Below are 21,367 nucleotides of genomic sequence, written 5' to 3'. Positions count from 1 at the left end.
TTTATTATTATTCTAGAGATGCATTTTTCTTCTTCTTCTTCAGAATTTTTTTCCATACTTTATTTAGAGAGTTCAAGACTGTAGTTACATAAACGTGTTCAGATTTTTCATTACAAAAAAATTGCAAATATATTTCGCAGTCTAAACTAAAAAAAAATAGATATATGTATTATTTCATATATATTCTTTTTTTTTGTAACTTTGTTTTATTTTTGTCATGGTTTTTAATGATTTATTCCGCTTACATTTTATTTTATTTTTATTGTCTAATGTGATATCTGCTCCGTTTTGAGGATAAAAACGATTGCCTTATTATTTGTAAATTCATCTTGTGAATAATAATAAAAAAGAAGAAAACTATTAGATTGTTTAGACATCTCAAATGTATTCCAATTGTTTATTCCAATTGTCTTTTCCTTTACTTACATTTGATTTGTTGTATAATTTGTTTTATATGATAATATATATATATATAATACATACAAAAAAAAAGATTAAGACATTTGTTGGTTTAGGGTCATAACATTCAAGTAATATAAAGAGATTTATGGCATATTTGGATTTAAAGGTCCCATATTATACTCATTTTCAGGTTCATACTTGTATTTTGTGTTTCTACTAGAACATGTTTACATGCTGTAATGTTAAAAAAAACAACTTTATTTTCCTCATACTGTCGGCTGAATATGCCTGTATTTATCCTCTGTCTTAAACGTTCTGTTTTAGCACATTTCGAAGAAATTGCAACAGAATCGCGTTGCTAGGCAACAGCTTGGGTCCATGTGTACTTCTTGTACATTTTGAACAGATAAAAGATGTGCAATTAATCATTGACAATCATGCGATTAATCGTGATTCAATATTTTAAACGATTGACAGCCCTGAATCATGTTACTAAGTTGCATGTGAGTGCTGGGAGGCGGGGTGTACAGCAGCCCGGGAGAAGAAGCTGTTGTTCATTCTGGTGGCAGAGGGTCAAGCAGTCAGTAAAGAGGGGTGGAGAGTTCTTTATAATGATGGAGGTTTTACAGTTTGATTCACTACTGTTTTCATACCAGATGGATAACAAATACAGCAGGTCAGGACAAACACTTTGGTTCATCATAGGATTTATTGTTGGTTAAGCAGTGGATATTAAATAATGCAAAGATTCATTCAAATACAGCAACATATTGTAGATGTAGTATTTTAGTCTGCATGACATCAACAGTTGGGCTATCATGATGTAGATAAAGTATTGCATTCAATGGGAAAATCAGGTGTCCTTTGCACAGCAGTACAATTCAGTACACACAAGTCAATGTAGAAAATACAGAATTTAAAAATTCTTATATATCCTTGATCAAACATACAATTTAAGATTGAAAGATGTGGATTCTGTTTTTCACATTTTGGAAGCAGGAAGGGCAGAATTATTTTTGTTATGTTTTTGTTATGCTACTCAATATAACAGACATTACAATGTTAGAATGTTATGTTTAGTCTCTTCAACAACTCGTCACACTATTTTTGGTCAAATTAGCAGCTGTTAATATATACATAATACTTGGCTTAAGACTGTGAAGCTTACTAGTGGATGTGAATGCCATTATTTCAGTAGGTTCTTCATTGTACTTATTGAAGAGCCCCTGTAGCCACCACCAAAGTGGTTCCAGTGATTCAGATAGTGGAAGAGTTGGTAAAGCTTGGTTCTCTTTGCAAAGCCCGGTGCTTGAGGAATCTTTTCGTGGTAAGCTGAGTAAAAAGAGCTGTTGAGGGCACCGAACATCCCTGAAATACTCAGCTCAGACTCTGAATGGCCATAGTAGGAGGCTGGGTCAAAGATGACTGGGCCTTCTGCGCACTGTGCCACGTTGCCGCTCCACAAGTCTCCATGGAGGAGAGCAGGGACAATCTCCAAATCTGTGAAAAACTGAGGGATCTTCAGCTGAAAATAACACAATATGTAAAATGGTCAGATTATTGATACAATCATAAGGATGTGTGATTTGTTTCTGATGGGGTCAAAGGGAGGGTGCACCTGTAGCTTGGCCCATAGTTCTCTGGCCTCTCTGTCTCCATAAGACTTCTCCACCATGTTTAGCTGGTACTGCAGCCTCTGCTGGGAATAAAACATCACCCAGTCATCCTGCCACTTGTTTTCCTGGGGAGGTAAGGGAAAAAAATTAATGCAGTAATGGCCACTGTTTCATTTCTGTTTTTTTAAAAGAGATCTCAAACAACTTCTCTTGACAGAGTACAGTATTATGTAAATGAGGATGATACAGTGTATGAAAGCAATGCAAACATTTGATTTGCATTTCTCATTTGGAAATCTGTATTTTAGACGTTTTAAAAATATTGATGTCTGTTTGTAAATTGTAATACAGCTGTCTTTAGTTTCAATGTGAGGTGGGTTCCTTATATAAGCCCTCAGGGTTTATATACCACATGTGCATTTATTCATGTTATTGTATATCTCTTCTCTTTTGTTTTATTTTATTATATGCACAAATAAAGAACTACTGTGTCACACTGACATGTACTACAAATATAATACACAGATACAATACTTTTTTTTTTACCTGTGGTATATATCCGCAGCATGTCGGTACATTGAAGCCAAATTTTTCAACAGCAGCCACCTCCGATTGTCCAGCTCCTTTCCCTGTGCACAGTCAAATAATGTGTATTATGTAGTAAATCTTAATCAGCAATACACTCTCATTTCAAATTTTGACAGTTAACTGTGAGAGGATGAAATTTGTTTTAGGGCATTTGTCTATTTGCATGTATGAAAGTGAGGTTAAGGGGAATTACCCACTGTCTGCTGCTCTTTATTTAATTTTTCCAACAGTCTCTTGTTGTGAAGATGCATATCTGCCAGCTGCTCTCCTAGGTGCTTTGAGTACCTACACATTGGATTTGGTAATAAAGTATTTTGTCAACAAACTTTCACTACTATATTTTCATGTTGCCTATACTGATACAGTAGGCTACTAAACAAATTGTATGAGAGAGCTCTTACTTGTTAAGACCTGTCATGTCCAGATGTTCCATCACAAATACACATCCTCCTGTGTCAAGCTCAATCACCTTCACAGGCTTGGGGACTTTAACCGTCTCTGTCTTTAAAATGGCTTCCAAACTGGCCATCTCCCCATCAAACATCAATTTAGCCTGAATAAAAAAAAAAGAAAAAGGATTTGAGCATGGTGAGCAGTGCAATTCAATTTTCTATTTTTAGACGTTTATTAAGTCCAGTGCAGGGTTAACATCAAGAACACATACAATTACTCAACACATGATTACATATAGGGATTCAGGTTCCCATTGAAATTCCATAGCAATCTTTCATAATTAATATTTCCCACCAAACAGATTATACAGACTATACATTATCAAGAACAATGGAGTTTTAGGAACTTTCCACAATGACCGTTTTCATTTCTTTTCTGTTGTTGACTTATCTTTTAACATATAGTCATTGAAGATGTTCAACATAGATCTCACAACAATCTTATGTGGGACACAATACTTTCTGATAACCCATACATTTATTGCTTTCCATAGACTTTCTTTTACACAGTTAATGATAGCACACCTTTTATCTACCTTAACTGTAGGATTTTTTTTTGCATACAACCATAAGCTATATCTTCATCTGGCCTCCATGATGGAGAATGACTCCTACCCCATGCAGGACACCATCTCAGCACTGGAGAGCTCCTCCATTCATTCTCACCGTGCAATATCATTTTCCACTTGTGCAATTTTTTTTAATAGCCTGTTTATTGTCAATACTGTATATACTGCTCCAATTTTTATACTTCCTTCTATTGAAATGGTTCATATTTTGTTTCACTTTTTTTACTGTGTTAGCTGATGCATCTTGTTTCTTGCACTATCCCCTTTGCTGCTGTACACTGCAAATGTCCCCACTGCGGGACTAATAAAGGAATATCTTATCTTATAACACACAGGTATTCTATATAAAAGCTTGCAGCCATGGTGACACGAGTAACCAGCAGTGGTGAGCAGTGCAGTAGCACAGATCTTGCACAAAGTTCAGCCTCCTCCTGTATGTCTGGCTTTCAGAAGGTGCAGTGTAGCTATAGCACATATGGTAAACCAGACTATCAACTAACTATACGTCACTATAATGATTAAAGAGTGATGGTGAAATACCTCGCTCTTGTGATTTTTCTTCACAAACACTCTCCCAGAGTCAGTATCATAACTCTGGCCCTCGCTGATACATCCACCTGCTGAGTGACCGGTTGACTTCAGCATGGAGGTCCCCAACTCTCTCTTTAACTTAGCCTCCATGGTTATTTACCACAGCCAAGGGTAGAGGAATTATACTGGTGCTAGTGCTGACAACGCAGTGCACAGGTCCAGAAGTTTAGGGGGCGTTTTTGACAACAACAGACTCTGATCTTCTTCTCTGATTTAATGGCGGATCGCAAACCAACATGTATATGTTTATACCGCCACCTACTGTACCGGAGTGTGTAACATCAGGGCTTTAGGTACTTCAGTTGCTATGATTTTAAAGACTATATATATATATATATATATATATATATATATGTTTGTATGTATGTATGTAGTCTTTATTATCATGTATATATATATGTATGTACATATATATATATATGTATATAAACATGTGTATATATGTATATATATGTATATATATATATATATATGTATGTATCTATATATATGTATATACATATATATATATATATATATATATATATATATATACATATGTATATATATGTATATATATATATATGTATGTATCTATATATATGTATATATATATATATATATTATCTTTAATATCATGTAACCCGAAGTATCTCAAGCTTCAGGTATATATAAATATATATATAATAATAAAAAATAAAGAGAGCCTTGCAACATTACCCGCTCTTTCACAAATCTATCAGAAAGAAATTATTCACATGTTACGAACTCAATATCTAAAATTCCCCATAACTCCCAAAGCAAAAGAAATCCATTTTAAAATATTAAATGGAGTGTATCCATCCAGTGATTTGTTGCGAAAACGACTTGGAATTGAAACCAATAACTGTGTATTTTGAAATTGAAGCCAATAACTGTGTATTTTGTGATGATACTGAAACTACTGAGCATTTATTTTTTCATTGTATGTATTCTAGAGCTTTATGGCTTGATATACATGACTGGCTTTTCCCAAAAGTTTCTCATCTGGGAAAACGTCTCTCAAAAGGACATTGTTTATGGACTTGTCATGGACAATAACAAAGATGACTTTCTGGGGAATAACATTCTCATTCTTGGAAAATGTTATTTGCACAAATTCAAGTATATGCTTATGAAGAACTGAACATATATGATGATGACCCCTAGAGCAACTATGGAAGAGTGCAGTCTTATTATTATTTATTTATTTATGGATTTTTCTTTTTTGTTCCTTGAATTATTTTCTACCCTCTTTTATTTTTATTATATTACTTTTTATAATTTAAGTTATCTTTCCTATCCAATTGGGCCTTGTATGTTAAAAGTATTGAGTTTAGATTACAATGCCTTAATGTTTGTAAATTAATTTTCTTCAATAAAAAAAAAAAAAATAATAAATCTTGTTTTTCTTCCGGTATATGTACACGGGGTGAAATGGTAACCAATCAGAAACAAGACTTGAACGCCTGCTTCGTCCAATCACAGCGTCGTATCACGGTCACGTGAGCGTCGCCATGGTGCCCGATGAAGCTACATCGGCCACGTGGTTAGCACTAGTAGCATCGCTATGCTGCTGCTGGAAAACCGACATGAGCAGAAATGATATTTGTCTTCTTCTTGGAGCGACCGGCGTCGGAAAAACGTTGTTGCTGAAACGTCTACAAAATATCCTTTTTGTTGCCTAGCTGAATGTTTAGACTAGAATTTGGAAAAAAGTAGTTAAATAGAACATGTTGTGTAGCTAACTAGCTAATTCAGCCTGATGAGCTAGTGTAGTAGTTAGATAGTAGTAACTAGATAGCTAAGTATTCAAGTTAATACATATATAAGCAATATATACTAGCGTTATATGGTAAAGTAATAAATATAGCCTTTCTCCGCCGATATCGATCGACACTTTCATGTTATTTTGCAGCAGTTTGAGTATAAATGCAGTTACAAAACAATATGTGTATACATGCATATGAGGTGAACAAGTGACATGATACTAAAGAAAAATACAGGATACAGGATGTAGCTTGGCCCATAGTTCTCTGGCCTCTCTGTCTCCATAAGACTTCTCCACCATGTTTAGCTGGTACTGCAGCCTCTGCTGGGAATAAAACATCACCCAGTCATCCTGCCACTCGTTTTCCTGGGGAGGTAAGGGATAAAAAAAAGTGAATGCAGTAATGACAACTGTTTCACTTCTGTTTTTTAAAAGAGATCTCAAACAACTTCTCTTGACAGAGTACAGTATTATGTAAATGAGGTGGATACAGTGTATGAAAGCAATGCAAACATTTTATTTGCATTTCTCATTTGGAAATAGTATCTGTATTTTAGAAAATAGTTATGTCTGTTTATAGCCTGATGAGCTGGTGTAGTAACAATATTTCACATTGTGTTAAACGTTTACTAAAAAATTCCACTTTCATAACTAGCCAAATATATAATATTCAACTTTTTTTTTTTTCTATGGAGCTGATAAACGTGATAAAAGTCACCTCCCAGTGGATATTTTTCCTTACATATTTGTGTACAGCTCAGTTTGCATGGATTAGGTGAACTGGGGGAACCTCCTTCTACTTTGCCTACAGTAAGTAATATTGAAAGGTAGTTTTAATTATGCTTTTGATACGTTTGCCGGCATGTAATGCCTCCAATCTCTTTAATCCTCCACAGGTAGGAACCAACCTGACAGACCTGACATTGAAGAGGAAGAAGGTGACAGTGAGAGAGCTGGGAGGCTGCATGGGCCCCATATGGCCGAGTTACTTCAAAGACTGCTTCTCTGTCATTGTATGTTCTTCGTATACGTGCTGCATCTATTAACAGTTGACAAGAGACTGTTAGCATTATTGGACTGAATGTTTCTTTCTCTGTTTTCTCATAGTTCATGGTGGACTCGGCCAACATTGCTCAGATATCGTCCTCCTGTATCCAGCTGCTGTCAGTGCTCTCTGCTGAGCCTCTGCACAGTGCCTCTGTGCTCATTCTGTTCAACAAGAGGTGACACTCACATACACATCGATCCCTACATTCATTTGCCATACCTGCAAGATGTCAGTGTCAGCAGGTTGAACACAATATGTATCCAATATCATAAATCTGTCTCTTGGTGGAAACCATTCATGCCATTGTGTATTTTCTAATTTTTGTTTTTCTTTCCACCCTTTTCCAGGGACATGCCCTGCACCATGAGTCTCATAGAGATAAGGTCGCTGTTCAGAATGGATGACATCATTGCATCTGCTACTCAGCCAATCACAACACTGGAACTCAGTGCCCGCTCTGGACAGGGACTTCGGGAGGTGCTGAGCTGGCTGGAGTCCATCATAGTCAAGTGAACTATCTATACTATATACATTTTAAGTAAAGTGAAGCTACTCTCACAGGACTTTGGATGATGACTTCAAGCTTTTTGAGAAGAGATGTCAGTATCCTCAGTGTGCAAAGACAGTTTACACATCATGTTTAAGAGGACTTAATGTGTTTAATGTTGGACACTGAAAAACTTGCTGTATTTTTGGTACCATATAAATATGGTGACTGTTCATAAGGGTGGATGGGGAAAGAGATGTATTAGTGATATCATGGCACTACTAAAGTTTGTGACCCGGCAGCCATGTTGAGATCTGTTGAAGAAATACCAAGCACCGCCCACCAGCCGGAGCACAGCCAATGGTAACACTCTCTCTGAAATTACCTGTGATTGGCCAAAGTCTCCCATCACAAACTAGATATTTTTAAAGCCTGAAAACAGAGCGATGAGGAGGTGCAGAAGTCTACTTATCTCCCAGAACACTTGAATTACAATATGCTGAAAGGTTATAATGGAAATGTTGTCCATTGATGCCAAAAATATACTACCTACTGCCACTTTAAGTGTGAGAAAAACATGTTAGAGTCAGAGCTTGGCTGGTCACAGTGATTACTGTAAATGATGCAGCATAGTGGCAATGAGTCACTACCAGCAGGGGGCATAAAGTGCACAACAAATACTGTAAGTGGTACTGGGTGTGTGCCTGGGTTGTGATGATTTCATATTACATCTAATGATATCACAGGAAATGAGAAAATACAAAACCAATTGAAGAATGAAGCAGTGTTCCAATTATACCCTTATATTTGATGAGTCAGTGGTTCACAAGCAATGAATAAAACTCATGATTCATACATTTTCTAATGTTGCCTTGCTTATAGTGAATTCTGAAGCACTTCCAGTCCTCCCCAAACTATAATTTCATTCCCCAGCAATTCATTTCACTTTAGTAAAATCATGTACACACTGATGTTTCTCATCAGTTCTGGTCCAACGGAAGTTCCACAAAGTTAACCGTGTTGATGCAGCAACATTTCAAGAACCGGATAGGTCTCTAGCTCTCGTCCCTTATGAGAAATCTATTTTTTATATTTGTATATGACAGCAGCAGTAAGCCAATCACACAAATAGCTGAGTGAGCAGGAGTTGACTACTTGAAAAAGCCGTAATACATTTGCCTGGTAATTGTGGCTAAGTGAAGTGACAACACAATATTATCAAACTGTGCTTTTGTGTATGTTTTTTTCTGAATTCAACAAGTTATGGCCTTAAAGAAGGTTTACATGACACTAATGGTTTCTGATACAAAGGTGTTATCTTTTTTATACTGCATTCATGACAAGAGGAGCGGGACAGGTTGTTGTAGTGAAGAGCAGAACCAGCTTGCATCAATCTAAGGGTTACTGTATTATAACACAATATAAAAACTAAGAACAGGGTTTTCATACAAGTCCTTGGGGCTGAAGTTCAGTCTGCGGTTAGTTATATTTGAAGAGCATAATAACCTAATGGCATTCCCCTTTTTTCTTAGATTTTGTCTCCAGTTGAGTTGGTCCTCATAAGAAAGGGTTCTGCTGTGCAGCCTGTGATCCGTCAGTGCTGCCTGAAGAGAAGGGCAACAAGGGCTCGGGAAGGGTCGCCAGACCAGACTGGGTGGGGTGAGTCATCGACAAAGGGAGGCTGGCAGGCTGGTGGCTCATAGGCAGGGGCAAGGAGGCGCTGTACGGAAGAGAAGTGCCCTGGGGAGCCGAAGAGATGGAGCCCGAGCCCATTTGATTCAGAGTTAGTTTGGGCTGCTCAGTTTGGAATGGATTGTTGGGCGAAGGAGCAGTGAGGCCTAGACCTAAAGAAACAACAGAAAACTATTAGGTTTGCTTTAACCCTCTGAGACCGGGATCCAGACCAACTTTACTGTCATACGTAAATACCTGATAGGAAGGGGTTCATGATCTTGGGTGGCGGATTCACTGGAATCAAGCTGTCCAGGTTTACCAAGGAAGCCGCTGTGGGGCCCAGGAAGGACTCAGGTGTCCGGCGAGGGCTGGAGGCAGCCAGGCTATCTCCGAGACGTGACAGGTCGAATAGCTCAGGACTGCCGTCCCCTCGCCCATTCACGTTCATCTGACCTCCATCCATGGCCTCATCATCAAACAGATCCCCGTCTAACAGCGGAAAAAAGAACGAGTTCTGACATTGCAAGTGTGTGTGATGCACAGAACCACAATGAGAGCAGTAAAATAAATGTATTGTTTACCTGAGGGGCTTCCAGCTCGGGGAGAAGGTTCCCTGACAGCTCCGTGCGCTGAAAATGGATCAACCCCAAGGGCGGCTATAAAAATACAATTTTATTTATTATTTTAGATATGTAATTTATGTAGCTTCTCCTGTTTAGCTGAGCTGTATGAGTGCACGTGTCACCTGTGTGAGCAGGGAAGGCCCATTCTCGGTTGCTGTGCGGGTCGTCCCAGGGGTCAGATGGGGGCTCCCATGGTGGAGGGGGGCTGCGGGGAGGCGGTGCCATCCAGGGAGGATCTACTCCGGAGGTGCTGCCTTCTTTAGTAACAGAGAGGCGAATTAGAGAGAGAGGCTCCTGTTCTAGCATGTGAACAGAACAAACTGTACTGTAAACATGAATGAGGAGGTTTGTTTCAAACACTACACTGTCCGGTATATCCATTTCTGAAAACACCTGAAATGAATCAGGCTGCAAATGTTTCTAACCTCAAAGAATACACATTTTATGACTCTAATTCACTACATATTATTTACAACTTGGTGCTTAAACACTCCTGTTTTGATCATGGTAAGGTAACTCAAGGCTCACCCATGGGGTCTGTGCTACCAGGACGAGCAGCTGCATTATTCCATCGGGGGTCACCAGGAGGCGGTTGGAAAACATCTACCAGGTCCATGAAGGCAGTCTGACCACAAAAACAAGAATAAGAACTGTGTCAGTTTAATATTTTGCTTCAACACTCATAGGGATAGTTCTGTAATCAATGACAAAGTGATTGTTGAATGTAAAGGTCCCATATTATGCTCATTTTCAGGTTCACTGTATTTGTATTTTGTGTTTCTACTAGAACATGTTTACATGCTGTAATGTTCAAAAAACTTTTATTTGTCTCATACTTTCTGACTGAATATCCCTGTATTAACCCTCTATCTCAAACGCTCCATTTTAGCTCATTTCAACAGAATTACGTTGCTAGGCAACAGCTTAGGTCCATGTTTACTTCCTGTCAGCTGATGTCATTCAAATACACTGCAACTGGATATAAACTGGGACACATTTAGAATGTTTACATTTATGGTGTATATATTGTATATTGTGACATCACAAATGACGTCTTGTTTAAACGCAAAAAAACACGATGGCGACGGCTAAAATGCTGAACTCGAGGCTTCAAAACGGTAGTCCACAAACTAACGGGCGAAGTCACGGTGACTACGTCCCTTTCTTATATACAGTCTATGATCAAGACATGACCTCACCCTGAGTCTCGACCCAACCATCCCACCGTACACGACCCTCATTCAGTCTTTCCTGAATCCTCTAGCCATTCAAATAAACTACTTTATACCTTACAAATGACCTTACATGGTCTTTGTTAGTGAATTAAATAAAAAAATCAGGTTTGGGATTCTCACAGTGTGTTTTAAGGTATGAGATGTAAAACCTGCCTATCATTATCATAAGGCATTAATAATTTAGATTTTGGTCCTTGCATGAGAAAAAACATTGTGAACGACAATGTGTGGTCATATTTCATCGCCCCCATTGAGATATCCCATAGCCCAACATTTCATACCCCGCCTTTAGGCTTCATGTCCCGTTCGCTGTCCTCCAGAGCTTTCTTGAGCATCATCTCCTCCCCTTGGCGACTGAGTTGTTCCTGTCAACAGATAAGAGACACATGGACGCCGTTGGGCATGACAGCTTCCGGCAAAGTTCCCATATTGTTACATCATACTATATTTATGACTCTCAGCAACTGCTCACAAGCACAAAAGCCAGCTTGTGTTTTTTCCTAGGCAGCGTATGACCCAGTTATAGATGGGTGCAATGGGTGCAAACCAGAAAATTCTGCGGTCAGAGAGAGGAGAGAGCAGAGCATCGGTGTGATCTCTAACAGAGCAGCTCTATTGTGGCAGAGCGAGAGAGGGAAAAAGACAAAGAGAGCCAGACAGGGAGAGAGGTGGAGTAAAAATGTTGCATGAGATAACGCAGCAGAGTAATAGGTTTTAGGGGTGTCGCGATATACCGGTATTGATGATAAAACCTTTATATTTAAAAATTTAAATATTGATATCATGTTAATAATACACATATGATAATCCAGCGCCTCTTAAATCATGCTTTTGTACAGTTATGGTTACAGACTCTCTCTCCACCTCCCTATACTCATAGTTTAAGTGTAATTCATTTGCCAAAAAAGAGACAAAACGCTGATCGCATTATTATGTTTTTGGACTTCCAATTTTCTATAGATATCGCAGTAATATTTTTATTAGGGCTATCAATCGATTCAAATATTTAATCGTGATTAATCACATGATTGTCCAAAGTTAATTGCAATTAATCGCAAATTAATCTTGTATTTTTTATCTGTCTATCTTAAAGGGAGATTTGTCAAGTATTTAATACTCTTATTGGAAATCAATTAACAACACAAAACAATGACAAATATTGTCCAGAAACCCTCACAGGTACTGCATTTAGCATAAAAATATGCTCAACTCATATCATGGCAAACTGCAGCCCAACAGGCAACAACAGCTGTCAGTGTGTCAGTGTGCTGACTTGACTATGACTTGCCCCAAACTGCATGTGATTATCATAAAATGGGCATGTCTGTAAAGGGGAGACTCGTGGGTACCCATAGAACCCATTTTCATTCACACATCTTGAGGTCAGAGGTCAAGGAACCCCTTTGAAAATGGCCATAACAGTTTTTAGACGACGTTTGGAGCGTTATTTAGCCTCCTTCGCGACAAGCTAGTATGACATGGTTGGTACCAATAGATAGATTCATTAGGTTTTCTAGTTTCATATGATGCCAGTTTCTTCACTTTAGCTCAAAGCTTAACTTAGCTTTAAAACTGAGTCCGCTACAACCTCCGAAAGATCGATTGGGAGATGATTACCTACTACAATAAAACAAATCAAAGGTAGGAACACACTACATTATTTAAAGTCTAGCAGCTTCAAAACAAAAAGTGCCTCTTTGCCCCCCAGTAACTCCCAGCAACCCTACCTGCTGGTGCTGCTCCTTGCTAATGCTCAGAGCTAACTGGAACTGGGTGTCCTCATCCATATCCAGTGCTGCGGGTGGTGCAGGTTGGACCGGCTGTGAGGGAGGTTAACCAGGGAGGGAGTTGCAGTCAGTATTTGGTCAACAAAAATGTGAATAATGCTCAGACAAACTCACAGTGCATTGCATGCAGTTCTACAGGTGTCCCGGCAGAGTAAAAGGGTCAAACCCTTTCCCTGACACCACAACAGGAGAGTGTTTGACATGAGTATCTCACACTACTGAACTACGAGGAGAGATTTAATGGTTAGTGGAACAGAAGGATGAAACCTCGTTGGATTAGTCGCTGGAAAAAGTTACATGTCCTTTTGCTGTTCAGAAGTGAGGGAGAGTGAGTAGTACATGCAGCTGTTTCTCAGAAGGGCCCAGACTGGCAACAGGAGATGTGCTATAGAAGGCAAAGGATGCAAAGGGAGAGTCATCCCTGTGTCCCAGCATACTTGTACCTTCTGGGTGTCCTCCTTGCTGAGTGTCATAGCGATCTGGAGCTGGGTCTGCTCATCCATATCCACTGTAGGAGGCCGCTAGGGTCAAGCAGGAAGGATTAGGAAGAAGACTGATCAAAAGGGAAGCTTGATTTTGCTTGAGTGATTCTTAAAGAAATCTAATGATTTTAAGGTGATTTAGAGTAGAGGAGTATCAGCTGTGCACTATAATATATTCCCATAGTAGCCGAGCAGAATCACAGAGGGCAACAGCTGCCCTTGCCGTAGAGACAGGGACGGGCTGTGGATGCTTATAGGAGTGGATCAATGCACACATCCTGTCTGGCTTCTCACTCTCTCACTCGCAGCCTCCTCACTCTTCAGCACACCGTTTCGTCAAAGAGCCATTATTGACCACATCAGAGACAGAGTTGATGATATCACTTTCTGGGAAATGGTGGCCGACTAGGAGTGCTTCACCCGCCATGACAGATAGTGTTTGCGAATGTGTGTGTTTAATGTTTTACTGCAGCGTTACAACATGTCATGTCAGCAGCAGTAGGGCGGCTAAATAGCCTCTTTCTGTCAGGCGCATGTGCTGTAGGGATGAGAGGTTTGTGTGTGTGTGTGTGTGTGTGTGGGTGTGTGTGTGTGTGTGTGTGTGTGTGCGTGAGTGCGTGCGTGCGTGCGTGCGTGCGTGCGTGCGTGCGTGCGTGCGTGCGTGCGTGCGTGCGTGCGTGCGTGCGTGTGTGTTAGAGGTACCTGTTCACTTTCCTCCTTGCTCATAGCCAGGACCAGCTGCAGCTGCAGCGCCTCCTCTCCACTGGTGGTGGGCCGAGCTTGCTCCATGTCTGGAGCAATTCGAGGGGAGGAAGAGGAGGCTACGGGGACAGAGGAAGAGCAGGGAGGATTGGGTGTTAAGCGTAGACAGAAACATTAACAGATGGAAAACAAAGAGAGAAACACTTTAGGCTGATTTTTAAAGCCAGAAAAGAGCTGGCACTCTTTGTGCATGTTAATGTTTTTTTTTCCACTGCTCGTTGTTTAGGGCCTTCGCTGGCATCGCTTGCCACGGCCTGCCTGCACTGAGAACAATGGTGCGCCTGTGTGGAGAGTTAGGGTGGTGGAGGGGCAGAGGAATGGACGGGTTGGAGTGGGGCCCACCTTATTACCCCTGAATCCTCTGGGTGGGTTCCAGGACTCAGGTCCAGGTTTGGAGGAGGGGATGTTTGGGGGGTGCTGGCAGTATACCAGTCTGGGTATCAGGCTGTGGGTCACGGGGCTAAAAGAGGGGAAGTAGGCCACACGTTGGCAAAGTCGGGTCTCAGAAACCAATCATTTCCAGTGTGCTGCCCCTCAATATCACGCGTCTGAGCTGGAATGCGTGTTGGCAATTAGCTGCTGGCAACCTCTTGACCCCCACCCACGCCATCCATCAGCATTCTGTCCAACACCATCCAACCATCCAAATCTCCGAGAGATCCACCCAGCCAGGGCAGAGCAAGGAAATTGCAAAAAATAAAAAAGCTTGTATGTACATCACACATGTGGGGTCTCTCTGGAAGTTTTCCTTTCTGGATAAAGACCAAGTCATTCTAATTACTCGCCATGATTGTCAGAGTGTGAAATTGTTATGGTTTTCCAGCCTGAGAGATGCCTCAGTCTGATAAACTGAGGATTTAAACTTAGCATGTATATGTTTTTCTGCGTATAGAACTGCACAATTAATCAGAATTTTATCGAAATCGCAATATGGCCAACTGCAGTTTTCAAACGGCAGGAGGCGCAATATTTGTTAAAGGTGAAATGTGTGTAAAAAATGCCATTTTAAATTTATTATTGTGGTGCTGTAGAGACGTCATCATATTCTACAGACTGAAGAAAAAATCTTTGTTTGGTACAAATCCCCGCAAAAATCACACTATAATCACTTTAATGTTTTTTTTCTATGAAAATGAAAATAATGATGTAAAAAATATAATTCTCTCAAATATCACAAATCATATCACAATTGCAACGTTAGTCAAATTAATTGCAATTAGATATTTTCTCAGAATCGTGCAGCCCTACTGCGTATTGTAAACCATGCTCCTTCGTGGACGCAAGCCCCCAGGAAGAGCGCAATTTTCGTAGTGGCCAAACGGCGGTACTACAACTTCCGTTTCAGTCACGTGATGCCATTGGGCCCAAAAAATACTTTTTCCCGTAGACTTACATTGGGAAAGAGACGTCTGTATTTCTGTCTGTTTTTTTTAGGGGAATCAACTTCCCAGTACGAACACTTGAATAGCTCTTATTTAAATCATTAGGTCCTAAAAGTTGTAAAATGCACTGATAGCTGAATCCAGAGTTATTTCCCTTCCTCCGTTCATGTGAATGAGACCCGGACTGAGGCTGGAGCGAGGACTGCAAGGCGGAGTTAGCAAGCCCCGTGACCCAGTGACCGAGCCATGTGACCGAGCGGACGCTACTTAGCCTGCTCCATGGGCCCAACGAATGCGGAAGATCGCCGGAAGACCCGGGTACTTTTCCACTCGGAAGTCGTTCATACGCCACTGAGCAGCTTTCATAGGAATGAATGGGGCCCCGCCTCCAACTCTGTATCCAGTTCCCTTTATACAGTACATCCATGCGTGGACGTGGTAACTGTTCGCCACATGTTTCCACTGGCACACGTTCCGACCCAGAAAAGTATGCAAGGAACTTGAATAAAGTGGAAAATGTATTATTGGAGGAAAAGGACTTTTGAGGGATTATTGGAAATAAAACAGATACCAGCTGTGGGCACGTCTCTGTTTACAGCATGAAACAGGCCTCAGACATCATGAAGCCACAGCTCTGCTGCTGAATAACACCTTCTAATAAACACCACACAGACCACACAAAGTATATGGTATACACCAGTCATACCACATCTACCACACACAGCTACTCCACAATATGTTTTTCAAGGGTGTTGACAGTAGTTGATAAGTCAATGACATCAGATGTCCTTCACTCTCACAGAAGGATCACTCAGGTCGTATATTATCAGGCCACCTGACCAGTAGCGTAAGAGATTGTACAGTAAAGTAAACAACATGGCCTCCAGTTGTGGTTTCACATTAGATTGAGACAAGCACAAACAGGGCCTCCTCTCTTTTGTAAATCCAGTTTAGCTGACGTGACTGTAAACAGGAGAATGACAGGAATGCAGATGTCCAACCGTGAAGCGAAGCCGAAACACCGTAGGACAGACAGAACAAGCCATTCATTAACACTCATCAAGGCTTAAACGTGCGGCGGTTATTCAAATCTACCTCAAAGGGAAACCACAGGTGAGAACTGACTGATGAACAGATCTCATAAACTGGGCAGAGAGTATAGAGATATGTGACTGACAGCGTCTCCATGAATTGAAAAAAATCGGAGAAACTCGTGACCTGTCATGTGTGCATTCCAGACAAATGACAGGTCACATGCCAAAGAAAATATTCAGATAAGTGTGTAGATGTTCCTGCTAACTCACAGTGAAACGAGGATGGCGAGCCTCTGCACCTGCCAGGCTCATCCCCGTAGACCCCCGCCGAGCTGGGCTGGCTGGTGCGACGCCCCGGGTACGGAGGAGGCAGCGACCCGGAGCCTGAGCCGCCGCTGGCCCCCGCCATGCGCGTCTTGGTCTTCAGCGCCTGGCTCCTCTCCTTCTTCAGCTTCTCCTCGTCCTTCAGCAGCGTCACCAGGTGCTTGGCCTTCTCCCGGACGTTGACTCCCTGGTCGCGTCCATCTCGGTCCAGGTACTGGAAGTCTCTCAGCGTCTGGATGGTGTAAATGTTCTCGCGGCACTCGTGGGCCACGCGCTCTGACCCGTTTTTTATCAGGTAGTCCAGCAGGGTCAGCGCCTTATAGACGTGGCGCCAGTTTTTACCGCTGTCGTTGAGCCGCTTCCAGATCATACCCATGACCTCGGTGAAGGCCACGACGTTGAAGGACAGGTCTGCGATTTCAGACATGAGCGAGCTGGGGGGACCCCAGGGGTCGTTGGAGGTGGCCTCTCGGACCTTGATCTCGGCCTCCGTGAAGTTGCTGACCATGTTTTTCATCTGCCGGCGAAGCGATGAAGTCTGCATGATGGCGGCGGTGTTTCACAGGTGGCAAGAGATAAAATCTAACAGCAGGCCAGCCCACTGCGTTGCCTCAGGCGACTGCGACTCGTTAGAGATCAGCTCAGTGGAAAAATGCAGTGAAGTCGACCTCCAGTTGAGAACTTCAGTGACGTCCACAATGTTTCTACTGGAAAGAAAAGATAAATGTCAACACTCTTATTTCAAATATTCACAGATAACACACACACCACCATCTCCTTTTGTATGCTGTTACTAACAGCACTGCAGCTGAACTCTCACACATTTTTTCACTAAGTAATTGTGTTTGGAAGGAGAGAGAAACAACTCCCAGCGATGTGAAACACAACACCTGCTGGGCTCGGTTTCCCCTGAAACAACTTGAAGAGATTCTATGAGTACATTTCTCCTGAGTAAGCGGTGACCAGCTGGACGGCTATTTCCTTAATTCAATTTGACAAAATATTTTTTTCCTTTCCCTGAAAAGCAAATATTAGTTTAAACCAAGGGGACTTCAACCCAACCTGCCGGTGTGGAAATGTGTTTTACCTTGGAGTGAAACTGGGAAGGGGAGGGGGGGGAGGGTTTCACCTCCCCTGTTATTCTGACCTGATTACATCACCACAGCAGCAGTGGGGCGTCGCAAAACTGTAACTCCTACACAGATACACATACAGTAGTCCAGTGGTTCCCAACCTGGGATCTGGGCCCAACAGGATTTCTCTGCTCTGAGGTTGTCAAAATTAGATTTGCACATGTAAAACTAAAATCATAATAACACACTTACTGATAATTTATACAAAAGTCTGTATCTGTAAGACAATAATATCGCGATTATTTTTAGTAGCGCAATGATGTTGGAAGTTACAGGGACTGTTATTAAAGTAAAGTGCATAATAAAGTTACATTTTTGTACTCCGATTTTATACATATGGTGGTATGTTTATTATAATATCAGTTTTCGTAAAATTAAATTTAAAAATTGCAATATATCGCCTTGCTTACATTGAATCGTAACCCCTGTATCATGATACATTGTATCGCCAGATTCTTGCCAATACACAGCCCAATTTACGTATCTAAAAAGATGCTTCAATCCAATTTGTTGGCGTTTAGCCTTTCAAAAACAACTTTTTCACTGCGGTCAAAAACCTGTTTGCTCTCCAACAACAAAGGGAGGCCCGCACCTGTATTAACGGGGCAGTCTAGCAGCAATCTAACAACACCATGAATTACATTTATTTAACCGAGATAACAAAAAATCTATTTCGGGTTTCACACTATTATAGTCAATTAATTAAGTTGTTACAAAAAAAGATCATATTGTGTATCTGCATTCAGTTAGCAGTTTTATTTTTCTTTTAAGGGTGATGACGTCGGAAAATATGGCGGCTTTTATTTTGATGTCTTAGTATTTCTTTCGTCTGCTGTTTAGTTTGCTGTTTTTCATGTCACATTAAGACATCAAGACAATTTGAATGCACAGCGCCGCATCTTATCACTTCGCCCTGGACATTGGACTGCTTTTATCGAAACACTGAGTCACTTGTACCGATAACTCTCCACCCCCAGATCTGTCTCATCTGTTTAACTAAGAATTGAGATGCATGAACACGAAGGATCAATCCCCTTCACTTAACAGTCAAGTGCTGTGTCATGAGGAAGCATTTCAAAAATATTTTTAAAAAGTTGGCATGAGATGAGAGCTTTAAAATGCTTGATATCTAGAGAGAATCAGTGAAATATTGAATATGACAAAACTGATTTATAACGTGTGTAAAATAAAGCCATGTTGATATTGTAATAAAGGAAGTAAACTAAAATATATCTCTCCAATGTGTCATTGTCCAGGCTCACCGCCTTCCTACAGAGCCCAGTAATAAAACTGTCAATCCTATTTTAGTTCCTCTTTGTGAGTTGATATTAGTGTAACTGATTATGTTAAATGGGAATAACGTCTCATATCAATCGCAGGCCCCTGAATTGAATCGAATCAAATCGTATCGTGGCAGACTTTGTGATATCAGCGAGTATCGTATCGTCAGCCAAAGAATTGATATAATATCTTATTGTGTTGAAACTTGTGATTTACGCCCCTATTAAAAACCTCTTTAGGCTGTGGGCATACTAGGAATAAAAGGTGGCGGCACTAAGTCGGCGTGTGTATAATATCAGTCATACTAGCTTCCTGCTGTAAATAGATGGTGAAGTGGCAGTAAGAGACTAAATGCTCATGGCTCAGATGACCACAGGTTAAATCTCAAGTGGTGACTAATGCGGGCCATTCAGTCCCATTATCTCCTGATGCCTGTTGGGGTCCCTCGGCTGTGAGAAATATAAAACCAGATAGGCGGGTTTAAAATGTGTCCTTCCTGTAACTTCCTGTGAATGAAAGATGGAGGTTTTAATTCAGGAGAGATCAAAGAGTGGCAATAAAACCAGGTTTCTAATCCAATCTGGATGCCTCCATTACTGCTGTACTAACACCTTTAATGAAGATAACTTATGACACAAATTACTCTCACATAACTCAGACTGATAGGGAGGAGAGGGAGGCAGCATTACGCACAGAAATATTCCTTCAGCAGAAGTCTTTTCCTAACTAAAATGAGCATTTCTCACACAGCCTGAGTATAACTTGTGACCTTGACATGGTGACACACTGGACTGACTTTTCCAAGGTGTCTGTTTTCTACTTTTAAGTTATTAAATTCTTCTGTAAAGCTTCTTTTCTTGTTTGAAAAAAAAAAAATCGAGCAAAGCGTAAAATAAGCCCAAAAATCTTTATAGGCTACTTATAACCTCCTGAGACCCAGCCCATTGACATGTGTCCTCTGTAGTGGACATTTTATCCACATGCATATCCTTTTACTCTTTTGACTTACTTTTTTTAATCAAGTTGAATGTATTCTTGGTTTAATATCACTCTACAGCCATAATCTGTTCTTTTTTTTTTTGGTCTTTTCACACTGAAATGGTCCTGTGGTCCACTACAATGGATATGCTGTAAATAAAAAATAAAGTTTAAAAAGCCTAAATTGTGAGATTTTCTTTTAACCCTAAATAGGAAAGGAAATCACACAAAAAAAGTAATTGGAAGACTTTTTTTTTACTCGGTTCCCAGGAGGATACAGGAAGCAGACTGTTCCCAGATCAGGCCTTCAATGCATCGCCCAGGTAGGTTTTATTATGCCCTCCAGATGTGTGTGGAAAAACACTGAAAACAGCTGGATGGAAATGAAAAAACGCGTAAAAGGGTCTCAACTTGTGTCCTTTTTGTCCCACAGCAGGACGCCAGTGTGTGGAGCCATTATTCTCATGCACGTTGCGTCAAAACAGGCTGATCTGGTAGGTGAAGTCTGCGACCGTGACTCAGCTATTGTATGCCGAGTTTAAAAGTTGAAACCTCGACAGAATAAAAGCAGTAAACCGCATCGAGCCCAGCTCTGCTTCCACTTTCCCCGTCTTACCTTCATGTCATAACGCGTCAGTGGGGTCCCAATTTCGGCTGGAGGAAGAAACGCCTCCGCCTCTCGACATATCCTGGAGCTCTCCGACAGAGAAAGGAACCAGAGTTTCAAAAAAAGAAAAAAGAAAAACACAGCCTGTATTCAGAGCCTGTGTGCTCAGAATGAATCAGGAACTAACGCGTTAAAGGTGCTGTTGTGTTGTCAAACTTAGTTGTGTGTGTGTATATCACATATCCAGCCCAGGGCTTGCAGATGGCACAGCCCCCCTCCCAAAAACACACACAGTGAAAATGGATGGAGAGGGAGAGAAGAGGGAGGGAGAAGAGGAAGAGGAGGAAGAGGAGGAGGAGGGAGGCTCGGTGCATGCAGAGTCAGACTTAACCCTTTCACTGCCTGATGGAAAACTAAACATCTGAGCTCACTGGAGCAGGTGATCACTGGCTGAAGGATCACACACAGGATCAGAGCTGCAACGATTAATCGATTAGTTGTCAACTGTTAAATCAATCGATTTTGATAATTGATTAATTGGTTT

The 21,367-nt window shown here is 40.9% G+C and overlaps 3 protein-coding genes across 6 annotated transcripts; 1 reads left to right on the top strand and 2 right to left on the bottom strand.

Annotated features, from left to right (window-relative positions):
- Positions 1 to 1,092: 1,092 nt before the first annotated feature.
- Positions 1,093 to 4,308, bottom strand: LOC119501007 (fructosamine 3 kinase related protein). Its single transcript, XM_037791080.1, has 6 exons — positions 4,168 to 4,308; positions 3,008 to 3,159; positions 2,800 to 2,891; positions 2,565 to 2,647; positions 2,021 to 2,143; positions 1,093 to 1,927 (listed from the first exon to the last, which is right to left on the bottom strand). The coding sequence occupies exons 1-6, from the start codon at positions 4,306 to 4,308 to the stop codon at positions 1,589 to 1,591; spliced, it is 930 nt and encodes a 309-aa protein (XP_037647008.1). The 3' UTR covers positions 1,093 to 1,588.
- Positions 4,309 to 5,717: 1,409 nt separating this feature from the next.
- Positions 5,718 to 7,869, top strand: arl16 (ADP-ribosylation factor-like 16). The gene is made up of 5 exons (XM_037791169.1): positions 5,718 to 5,883; positions 6,741 to 6,796; positions 6,883 to 6,999; positions 7,094 to 7,209; positions 7,382 to 7,869. The coding sequence occupies exons 1-5, from the start codon at positions 5,733 to 5,735 to the stop codon at positions 7,545 to 7,547; spliced, it is 606 nt and encodes a 201-aa protein (XP_037647097.1). The 5' UTR covers positions 5,718 to 5,732; the 3' UTR covers positions 7,548 to 7,869.
- A 439-nt stretch (positions 7,870 to 8,308) lies between these two features.
- Positions 8,309 to 21,127, bottom strand: epn3a (epsin 3a). 4 transcript variants are annotated; one of them, XM_037792824.1, is made up of 11 exons: positions 20,833 to 21,127; positions 16,771 to 17,531; positions 14,025 to 14,143; positions 13,284 to 13,361; positions 12,781 to 12,873; positions 11,335 to 11,418; positions 10,347 to 10,443; positions 9,941 to 10,072; positions 9,777 to 9,851; positions 9,451 to 9,684; positions 8,309 to 9,359 (listed from the first exon to the last, which is right to left on the bottom strand). In XM_037792824.1, the coding sequence occupies exons 2-11, from the start codon at positions 17,366 to 17,368 to the stop codon at positions 9,079 to 9,081; spliced, it is 1,791 nt and encodes a 596-aa protein (XP_037648752.1). In that variant the 5' UTR covers positions 17,369 to 17,531; positions 20,833 to 21,127; the 3' UTR covers positions 8,309 to 9,078. The 4 variants fall into 4 exon arrangements, with proteins under 4 accessions (XP_037648752.1, XP_037648749.1, XP_037648751.1 ...); XM_037792821.1 differs by having other exon boundaries at positions 9,941 to 10,075; positions 20,833 to 21,125; XM_037792823.1 differs by having other exon boundaries at positions 9,941 to 10,075; positions 16,771 to 17,528; positions 20,833 to 21,125.
- Positions 21,128 to 21,367: the final 240 nt, after the last annotated feature.

This window comes from Sebastes umbrosus, chromosome 14 (assembly GCF_015220745.1).
Source record: "Sebastes umbrosus isolate fSebUmb1 chromosome 14, fSebUmb1.pri, whole genome shotgun sequence".
NCBI lineage: Eukaryota > Metazoa > Chordata > Actinopteri > Perciformes > Sebastidae > Sebastes > Sebastes umbrosus.
This window is presented reverse-complemented; position numbering and strand designations above follow the sequence as displayed.

Coding starts and splice junctions, on each gene's coding strand:
- LOC119501007 (XM_037791080.1), bottom strand. CDS start 4,308: ATGGAGGCTAAGTTAAAGAGAGAGTTGGGGACCTCCATGCTGAAGTCA. Junction 2,892..3,007: donor GACATGACAGGTCTTAACAA/GTAAGAGCTCTC, acceptor TCCAATGTGTAG/GTACTCAAAGCACCTAGGAG. Junction 2,648..2,799: donor TAAAGAGCAGCAGACAGTGG/GTAATTCCCCTT, acceptor GACTGTGCACAG/GGAAAGGAGCTGGACAATCG.
- arl16 (XM_037791169.1), top strand. CDS start 5,733: ATGGTGCCCGATGAAGCTACATCGGCCACGTGGTTAGCACTAGTAGCA. Junction 5,884..6,740: donor GTTGCTGAAACGTCTACAAA/ATATCCTTTTTG, acceptor ATATTTGTGTAC/AGCTCAGTTTGCATGGATTA. Junction 7,210..7,381: donor CTCATTCTGTTCAACAAGAG/GTGACACTCACA, acceptor ACCCTTTTCCAG/GGACATGCCCTGCACCATGA.
- epn3a (XM_037792821.1), bottom strand. CDS start 17,368: ATGCAGACTTCATCGCTTCGCCGGCAGATGAAAAACATGGTCAGCAAC. Junction 13,362..14,024: donor GCAAGGAGGAAAGTGAACAG/GTACCTCTAACA, acceptor GCTTGACCCTAG/CGGCCTCCTACAGTGGATAT. Junction 9,685..9,776: donor CCGAGCTGGAAGCCCCTCAG/GTAAACAATACA, acceptor TTCCGCTGTTAG/ACGGGGATCTGTTTGATGAT.